This window comes from Leguminivora glycinivorella, chromosome 26 (genome assembly GCF_023078275.1).
Source record: "Leguminivora glycinivorella isolate SPB_JAAS2020 chromosome 26, LegGlyc_1.1, whole genome shotgun sequence".
Lineage (NCBI taxonomy): Eukaryota > Metazoa > Arthropoda > Insecta > Lepidoptera > Tortricidae > Leguminivora > Leguminivora glycinivorella.
The window spans coordinates 10,313,517-10,323,311 of NC_062996.1; the positions used below are offsets into that span (position 1 = coordinate 10,313,517).

Here is a 9,795-nt window from a genome sequence, read left to right on the forward strand (position 1 = left end):
CTGGCGGCGCGGCAACGCAACGCAGAATTTTTGCGGTGCGTCGCCGCAACGCGCCCATGTGGCCAGGCCCTAAGGGTTCCTAGTTGACTACGGAACCCTAAAAATGTTTGGCAAACATACAATTTTAATTTCGCGCCTTTATTTAATGACATTTACGGCACTAACTACAAATTTTAAATTTTGAAAAAACCTCCGACATAGTGGATCGATTTTCATGAAATATGGCTGTTGGCTAAGAACACTCCCAACTAATTTAGCTTTCAAACAAAAAAACTAAATCAAAATCGGTTCATCCGTTCGAGAGCTACGATGCCACCACAGGCACAGTATAATAAAGAAAGAGTACTATCGTAATGCCACTGACAGACACACACACAGACAGACAGTAGACCGATTTTCATGAAACATGGCTGAGAACCCTCCCGACTAACTCAGCTTTCAGACAAAAAAAACTAAATCAAAATCGGTTCATCCGTTCGGGAGCTACGATGCCACAGACAGACAGACAAATAGACACGTCAAACTTATAACACCTCGTCGTTTTTGCCTCGGGGGTTAAAAATAGGCGAAATAAGGTTGTTCCCGTCTGGACTGGCCTTTTATTTCAATTTGGTTGACTCTTAGTGTTACCAGCGTAACCACATTTCTACTAAATGGTAGTTTTTCCGAGAAGCGCTGGTGGCCTAGCGGTAAGTACCTGCAACTTTCGTTCCGAAGGTCGCGGGTTCGAACCCGGCTCGCACCAATGAGTTTTTCGGAACTTATGTGCGAAATATCATTTAATATTTGCCAGTCGCTTTTCGGTGATGGAAAACATCGTGAGGAAACCGGACTAATTCCAATAAGGTCTAGTTTACCCTTCGGGTTGGAAGGTCAGATAGGAGTCGCTTTCGTAAAAACTAGTGCCTACGTCAATTCTTGGGATTAGTTGTCAAAGCGGACCCCAGGCTCCCATGAGCCGTGGCAAATGCCGGGATAACGCAAGGATGATGATGATGATGGTAGTTTTTCCGAGTTGGTTAGCTCACAGAAGGCTGAATGAGTAGTTAGGCCAAAAAATGTGTCCACATGAGAGGACATTGTTTGGGCTGGCTGGAGTCTCACTCGCGCTTATTGACAATGTCAACATTATTCAGTGACGTCGTCGCTGTCATACATTGGGGATACCAGTAAATATTCAAAGTTACTACCAAATCTACTAATACCCAATTGAAGGTATGTTTAATTATGCAACTCTTTGATTTATTGGCATCAAAATAATGATTACATTATAATTATTTATCAATTCTTTAAAAGATATCGAAACCCTAGTCTGAATATAACTGTAAAACAATATAAGAGAAGCGCTTTGCTTCTTCTTTTCTTATGCGCACTGCCAAGGAGTGGAATTCCTTGCCGACGGCTATATTTCTGAGGTCATATAACCCGGCAACCTTCAAATCAAGAGTGAACAGGCATCTTCTGGGCGAGCTCACTCCATCGTAGGCCACGTCTTTGCCTTCGGCTAGCTAGTCTGTGGCCAAGAGTAAGCCCATTTATAATATAAAAAAAAATAAAGTCAGGTAATAAACAGATAAAAATACTACTACTACTACTATGGTAACCTCATTAACACTGGCCACACGTGCGAGAGGGACACCAGTCGTCCTGTCGTCTAAAGCTTTATTACTTTTCGAAATAAAACAACGATAGGTGGTTAAAGAACTTTTATTTGGAAAATAACTGATTACAACTATTCTAGTCTATAATACAATGAATGATAAAAAAACTTACATATCACATAATTTAAACAGCCCTATTTGTACATGTTTCAAATGGCCTTAAATATTCTATTAAAATGGTAGTTTTAGTGGAGGATTAATTTATTCAAATAAACTGTAATTATTACAAAACACATTTTTAAATAGTAGATTGTGATGATTTTCTACTATAACAGGCTTTTTATTGATGACAAATCTTATATTTGAGTTACTACCATAATCAAATTTTCTACTAAACTGGTAGTTTATTTAAGATGTTAAATGTCTGTCAAGCAGTTTCAATCAGTCAAAAAAATGTAAACGCGACCCGTCACAGAAGATTTGATTTTTCCTTTTTCTGCTGATAAACTTGATATCGATTATTTTTAAAGATGGTAGTTGTTTTAAATAGGGTTACCAGCGTAGCCGAACTCCTACTAAAATGGTAATTATTGTAATTTAGACGGTCTTCTGAAGGAACTCGTCGTACAGATAAAGCGAGATGGACAGGTCTTGGCCGTCGTTCTGGGCGATGAACTTCTTGAGGTCCGAGGTGTGACCGGCCAGGTTGCGGATGGTCTTGGCGTGGTCCTCGATGAACTCTTCTTCCATGTATTGAGCGATCTGTGGAGATATGGATGATGATAAGGTGTTCCTTAACACTTATTGGATATACGGCACAAATATGAACGCCTGCCATTTTATAATAGCAATGCTACGCAACGTAACTGTGATCCGTCCTTGACTTTCAAGGGTCTCTTTGTGTACGCGGCTAGTGTAACGTCTAACGTTCAATGTAATCTTTCTTTTATATTTTAAAATAGATTAATTCTGTTTTAGTCCCAAAGTTCGTTTTAATTCTTCAAATTTCTACAAAAACTAACTTTAAATCAAGCTGAAAAGTCAGCAAACGATGTTATTTGCAGTTTTTAGTATAAGGCCTATGCCTTATACTAGCAACTATTTGCTGGTGGATTTTTAATATGATTCAGAACTCCAGTAGCCTATACGGCAGAAGTGTAATGATCTTATGGTCGATGTCACTAATTCACGGAGATATCCTATTTGTTGGATGGTGTCATGGTAGCTCGGGTGGAAGAGCATTAAGCTAGCGATTCAACGGTCGTGGGTTCAAGTCCCACCCAAGATTTTTCAAGTGTTTTTTTTTACATATCTAAACTTTTAAAAAGGCCTATCGTGTACTCTGTCGTGCTTCCTAGTGCTTAAGTGAATATGTTTAGAAACATTACTTAATACCGAATACACCGATTAAATACAGAACATGTTTTAAGGAGTATAATCTTACCTCAGGATCGTGCAAATGCTGGCTGTTCCTAGTAGCTTCACCGTGGATGTGGAAGGCGCGTTCAGCGATCTCCTTCTCAATGTCCAGGGCTTTAGCGAGAGCTTCCAGCTGGTTCCAGATCATTGCTACCTTACCTTAGAGTCTGTTCTAAAGGTATCTTACCTCAGGATCATGCAGATGCTGGCTGTTCCTAGTAGCTTCACCGTGGATGTGGAAGGCGCGTTCAGCGATCTCCTTCTCAATGTCCAGGGCTTTAGCGAGAGCTTCCAGCTCGTTCAGCTCGACTGTGTAGTTCTTGCTGCTGCTGTCCAGGGTCGAGCGGCGGGCGAAGTCCATTACTCCACCTGAGGGACAAATTAGACTACTTAGCATAACATACACATTAGACGCATTAGGGCATTAGACGGGCTCAATCTCTTTCTGTTTTTAAAAAAATGCTTAAAGAACATTATCTATCTCTCCCTTAGTGGTCGTATTGCTATTTTTACTCTGTGATTGGTATGATTGCTGTATATTTTTGGTTTGATACTATATATCTGGCTTGTTGTATATTACTATTTAAGTATGTTTATGTAAGTCTATTTATATTCTCTTATAATTGTGTATGTTTATTCAATTTGTGAGTTGGAAATTAGAATAATTACGATTTTTTATTTCGAAGCACCTACTCTTTTTGATTATGTTTTTTATTTCCGCTACCCAAAGGTTGTGTGGTAGAGATCGCTCTTTAGCGATAAGACCGCCTGTTGTCTGTCTCTATTTATAATCATTTGTTTCGTCTCCACTGTATCTTTTGCTGAGGTGTGCCAATAAAGAGTATTCTAATATACACAGCAATCTCTCCGCTTTGCCTAAATGTTGCCTTTTATGTCTTCTTGGTCGTATACTCTTGTCAGAGTAGTCGTGGTCATTGGGGTCGTTGTGGTGCCTTTTTAATGGTTTCCCGCCATATTGGTCTATTTGCAGCGTTTTGGCGCGAAAAGATTTAAGGGTGACCCGGTGAGAGCCCTCACTTGGTCTGTCCATCGCATTGAGGGGCGCAGTCTGGGTCTTGTACCGCCCACTCTTCCCTGAACAACAAGTCTCTCTATGGCGGATTCTTCCCTACGTGTAACGTACGTGCCTTTTATGTATTAGCCTATAATATTGTGTCCCACTACTTTGCAAAGGCCTCCAATGCGGGACATGTTTGACGAATGCATCCGGATAGATGGGCCAAAATAACGACCGAATAGGCACCACAAATTACTGAAATTACCAGAGGCCGAGGTAGACCAAAAATGAGATGGCGGAAAGACTTTGACTCATTTTGTGGCGGCTGTTGGAAGCATGCAGAGCCGTGACGAGTGACAGACAACTGAGTACTACAATGAAGAATTAAATATTATTGCTTCGAGTGCAAAAAAAAATACTTATTGCAATTATTGCAATATATAAGGACTTTTCTCTACGTCAAGCCACGCAAATTATACATTCATAACAGCAAAATTAAAATTTTGAAAAACCCCCCGACTTAGTGGACCGATTTTCATGGAACATGACTTTGAATAGCTAAGAAAGAAAAAAAAATTTGAAAAAACTCCCGACTAACTCAGCCTTCAAACAAAAAAAAACTGAATCTAAATCGGTTTATCCGGTCGGGAGCTACGATGCCACAGACAGACACACACATAAACAGAGACAGACACGTCAAACATATAAAACCCCGTCGTTTTTGCGTCGGGGATTATAAAGTACAAAGCAATCAGATTTATTATCCACCTAAAACTTACCTCGAGTAGTAATATGCTTGATAAGATCAATAGTCTTCTCCCACGCGTCATCAGACAGCTTCCTAAACAGCTTGCTAAACCCCTTCCTGTTGGTCTGGTAGTTGTCGAAGTAGGACGCAGATAGGAGGAACTCGTACGAGCGAGCGAGATGGAGGTTCGCGTACGCTTGCATCTCGGAGGCCAGGTTGCCATGGTGACCGTAGCCGCCGTAGATGGCGTTACATTTCGCCAGCACTGTGGGAGATTTTGGAGTTATTATAATTGCAACACTTTTTATTCACAATATGAAAATGCTGCTTCCCAATGCGTACGCGTTTTCATACTAACGAGCGATTTCTCATACATAAAATGCGGCTTGATGCTGATAGACATTATATACATATCACCCTTAGACGACCCTTAACATCAAATCACGCCGTGGTGTTAAAGACGATACAGGAGGGGTCAATTCTCCATACAAACGCTCTCGACTATGTCCTCCCTGGTTTTTGAAGATAGAGCACTGGTTTTTTCAACAAAGATTATTATTATTTTTATCTCTGTCGAACCGTTTTGATTTTTAAAGACGCTAGAGCCTATTGACTATGGTGCAAAAAAAGGTGTGGTATTCAAAATTGGTAACAATTAGCCAAAAAAAATAAACGGTCTGTCACAGATACAATTTCAAGTTCGTAGGTTCAGAATGTTCAGATTTTCAAATTTCGACGCGATTGATTAAGTTTTGAAGGAGGAATCAGTCGAGAGCGGAACCTCGATTTTAAAGATTTTTTCGTAATATCTTTTAACTGAGTAGTTCTGAATGGACAATTTTTTTTTAATGACATTAGTATAAAATAAAACTATGGAAACGAATTAAATCGGATTATACGCGATTTAATCCGTTTCCATAGTTTTATTTCATGAGTAACTATCGCGGTAACCGAAGACAATATTAACACTAGTATATTTAACTAAAATTCCCAAATCGAAAGGCCTTTCCATTTTAGCATTTTCACTCCTGTAGCGTCTTAAAGCACGTTTTCTCACCAACGTGATAAATTGATAATATATGATATGACGTCATTCGAGGGCAAAGTATAAATTGTAAACCGAACAAAGTATGATGAAGTGCATGATAATATGTTTACTACTACTAAATATAGCGAAACAATGTACTACAATAAATTAAAATGTTATGAATTTTAACAGTACATAAGGGTTCAATAAATATTACATTTCTCCATTAGTCATCAAGATAAGTTGACATTTTAATAAGAAAGACTTTGCACGAGTTAAGTACAAGTGATACGTCATAAATTCACAGAATTTATACTATAAAATTCGTGAGCATAGCTTGGCCTGACTCTATTCAGTGTTTTTTCAATGAACTGAATTATGAATGTGCATCTAATGAAGTAATGACTGACTCTACTGGTTTTGATGGCCCACTTACCAAACGCTGAGGTAAGCATGGAGCAAAATTAAATAATAAAAAATCTTTTAAAAGTAAAGGTCAAGGCAGAGATTGTAGAAAGTCCTTCTAAAGTCTAAACACAAATATTTCAGAGTAAATATGTTACACATACATGTTACAAAAAGAATTGCCCCTGGGATTCGAACCCGGTTCCCGGATCCGCTCTTCGAACCGGTGTAAACGCGTCCTTATATTTTTCATTGTTCAATAAATCCTTTGTATACATCAATAACAAAGATTGTATGCGATAAATATTGTGAAATCTGTTTATCTTTCTCAGACTTTGGATACGTATCGAGATCATTGTCATCATAGTAATCAATCAAATGAAATACATAGAGTTTGTACCTATACCTATCGTCACTACTTTTAAAAAATCTCGTATCTCACGCTGTTCCTCAAAGTTAAAACGCAGTAAGTCTATATGTATTCCATACATACTTACTACAATTTTCTTTTCATTGACAGACGAAGATACAAGTTTTTTAACCGACTTCAAAAAAGGAGGAGGTTCTCAATTCGACTGAATGTTTTTTTTTTTTTTGTATGTATGTTATTCGATATCTCCGAGAATCATGGACCGATTTTCGATTTTTTTTTTTCATTCGATCAGGTATAACCCCGAGATGGTCCCATTGGCACCAAGTCGGGGTCTGATGATGGGATCTTGGAGAAATCGAGGGAACTCCTCAAATGTTATAGGCACATGTAATGTTTCTAGTGTATTTTTCAAAGGTACACCAGTATTTACGCCTGATGGTGATAACTTTATGTGGCTGAGCTGATGATGGAAGGTCAACTCCTCAATGGTTAGGAGTTAAAGGATAATTCTTTCACTACCGTACATATATTCGGACTGATACATAAAATATCAATAGGAACCACTAAAAATCAACAAATAAATAAACTTTTTAACAAAAAATAAAACCGCCTTCAAAAATGAGCGCGTTACAAAACACGGAGAAACTAAAAAGCAAAAAATAATAAACCTTTGAATTCAGATTTCTTATCGGATTGCAATAATCTAAACATCCAAATTATAAACAAATCAATTATTTTTGGAGTCGGTACCAGCCTGCGTATGGTTGGGTGGTGCAAACAGGAATAGCAAGGCGATGAACAGGTCTGGTACCGACTACAAAAGTAATTGATTTGTTTATAATTTGGATGTTTAGATTATTGCAATCCGATAAGAAATCTGAATTCAAAGGTTTATTATTTTTTGCTTTTTAGTTTCTCCGTGTTTTGTAACGCGCTCATTTTTGAAGGCGGTTTTATTTTTTGTTAAAAAGTTTTTTAAAGTAGTGACGCTATACATCTCAATTATCTATCACGCAGCAGCATCAATATCTGACAAGAACTAATAAGAAATAAAAAAAAATGGTAGAAAACCAATTTCTTACTGTGGCAATACTGTTCTTTGGCAGTGTCAACTTTAAAACTTTTTGACATTTTAAGACAATATTTTGTAAATGACGAAATACTATATTTTACAAAAAAAAGGTCAAGTATATCCTTGAGACTCCTGAGTCCCTTACAAATAATTTATTTCAAAATGATTTTAGTAGCATTATTAAGACAAGATGTTAAAAAGATATGATTTCACTGTTCTGTTTTCTTTCAACCCCTTTTTGCCAAGAGTGGCACTGAAACTTTAGTAGTTTCATGTGCTCTGCCTACCCCTTTATGGCATAAAGGCTTGATTGTATGTATGTGTGTATAGTATGTTAAATAGAGGAGTTCCTGATAGGGTTATACTTATAATATACATGCAAACCAGGGCAGGTTGCTAGTAATCCATAAATAGAACAGCTTACCCATGCTGTTAGATGCCTGCGAACAGTCTATAGAGACATCCTGGTAGCAGGAGTCAGCGGCCAGGGCTCCGGAGAGCGCCAGCAGGCAAGACACCGCGAGAGCTAGGAACTTCATTGTTCTGATTCTGAAACAAATAGATAATATTTTTATTGAAATTGAAACATTGCACTAAAGTCCCATATTTCACGGACCCCGCAAATCACTACATAGTATAGAACAAAGTCGCTTTCTCTGTCCCTATGTCCCTATGTATGCTTAAATCTTTAAAACTACGCAACGGATTTTGATGCGGTTTTTTTTAATAGATAGAGTGATTCTAGAGGAAGTAAAAATAAAAAAATAAAAATAATTTATTCAGCAAATAGGCCACAGGGGCACTTTTACACGTCACATGTACATATTTAGAAAATATTTAAAATTGAGTTGAAATTACAATTGATACTATTATATACTAATTCTAAGTTCTAACTAAAGTTAACTCTATACAATTAATTAGAGATGTAGAAGGTCTCTAAATGTCAAATTACAACCAAGAACTACACTAAATATAAAAAGTACAAATACAAAAAAAAAAGGTAAACTATAAGTACATAGGTATATTGATTAATAGTTAGAGGCATATTTATAATCCATACGAATATGAATCTATTTGCTTAATACACTATGCATATGATTTGATAACAAATGAACATCTGTAATACCTATTTGATAAACAAATTAGCAAGAACATAATTAAAAAGGCTTATGTACTAGCAAGTACTAGTTACCTACTCTAATATGTATCAGTAAAATAGCAAATATGATAAAGAAGCAAATAAAATTAAAACAATAATACATATACACAGAAATAATTAGTTGCATATGTTTATCATCTCTTTACAAAATCTAAAACTATGAAATGTGTTTTGTCAGAATTTGATTAATACTTGGATTTTTTTTTATATTGGGGACACCTTACACAGATCAACTTAGCCCCAAACTAAGCAAAGCTTGTACTATGGGTGCTAGGTGACGATATACATACTTAAATAGATAAATACATACTTATATACATAGAAAACATCCATGACTCAGAAACAAATATCTGTGCTCATCACACAAATAAATGCCCTTACCGGGATCCGAACCCAGGACCACGGCTCAGCAGGCAGGGTCACTACCGACTGAGCCAGACCGGTCGTCATTTAAAACTGCATTTACAATTATTTTGATACCTATACTAGCTATTCAAAAGAATTAAATAACATCAATACCTATGAAATGTGCAATAAAAGAAAGCACCTCCAAAGAGATTCAATCTTATTTGTTTTGATGTAGAAATGTAGGTAAAATGGAAAAAGACACGATTGAAATCCTTAATTAAGACTAACCCATAAAATTAAATAAATATATCCAAACACCATTTTAAAAAATATCTACTAATTAAAAAAAACAAAAGCGCAAAGAAAATAAAGATAATGCCAATGTCATTGTTGATTAATAAAATTAAAATCACTCACCAAATTAAAGTGTTGCGATTAAGTAGACAATTGAAGTCTAGATATAGATCCGTCGAAAGTGCGGCCTTTACACACACTGGCGCAGAAGGCGACTTCCAACAACAAAGGAGGTAGAAAACTGATAGTCCGCAAATGGGACAAAAATATAGTGAGATAAGCGCGCAGCAAACAGTATTCTCGGTGGAACTTGCGAGACAACTATTTCGTG

At 37.0% G+C, this 9,795-nt stretch overlaps 1 protein-coding gene across 2 annotated transcripts; it reads right to left on the bottom strand.

The window, feature by feature from the left end:
* Positions 1 to 1,691: 1,691 nt before the first annotated feature.
* On the bottom strand, positions 1,692 to 9,782 carry LOC125239732 (ferritin, lower subunit). Of its 2 annotated transcripts, XM_048147377.1 has the most exons (6): positions 9,588 to 9,782; positions 8,088 to 8,212; positions 4,818 to 5,051; positions 3,277 to 3,389; positions 3,046 to 3,114; positions 1,692 to 2,363 (listed from the first exon to the last, which is right to left on the bottom strand). In XM_048147377.1, exons 2-6 carry the CDS (start codon positions 8,200 to 8,202, stop codon positions 2,199 to 2,201), a joined length of 696 nt encoding a protein of 231 aa, XP_048003334.1. In that variant the 5' UTR covers positions 8,203 to 8,212; positions 9,588 to 9,782; the 3' UTR covers positions 1,692 to 2,198. The 2 variants fall into 2 exon arrangements, with proteins under 2 accessions (XP_048003334.1, XP_048003333.1); XM_048147376.1 differs by lacking the exon at positions 3,046 to 3,114 and having other exon boundaries at positions 3,208 to 3,389; positions 9,588 to 9,779.
* Between the last annotated feature and the right edge of the window lie 13 nt (positions 9,783 to 9,795).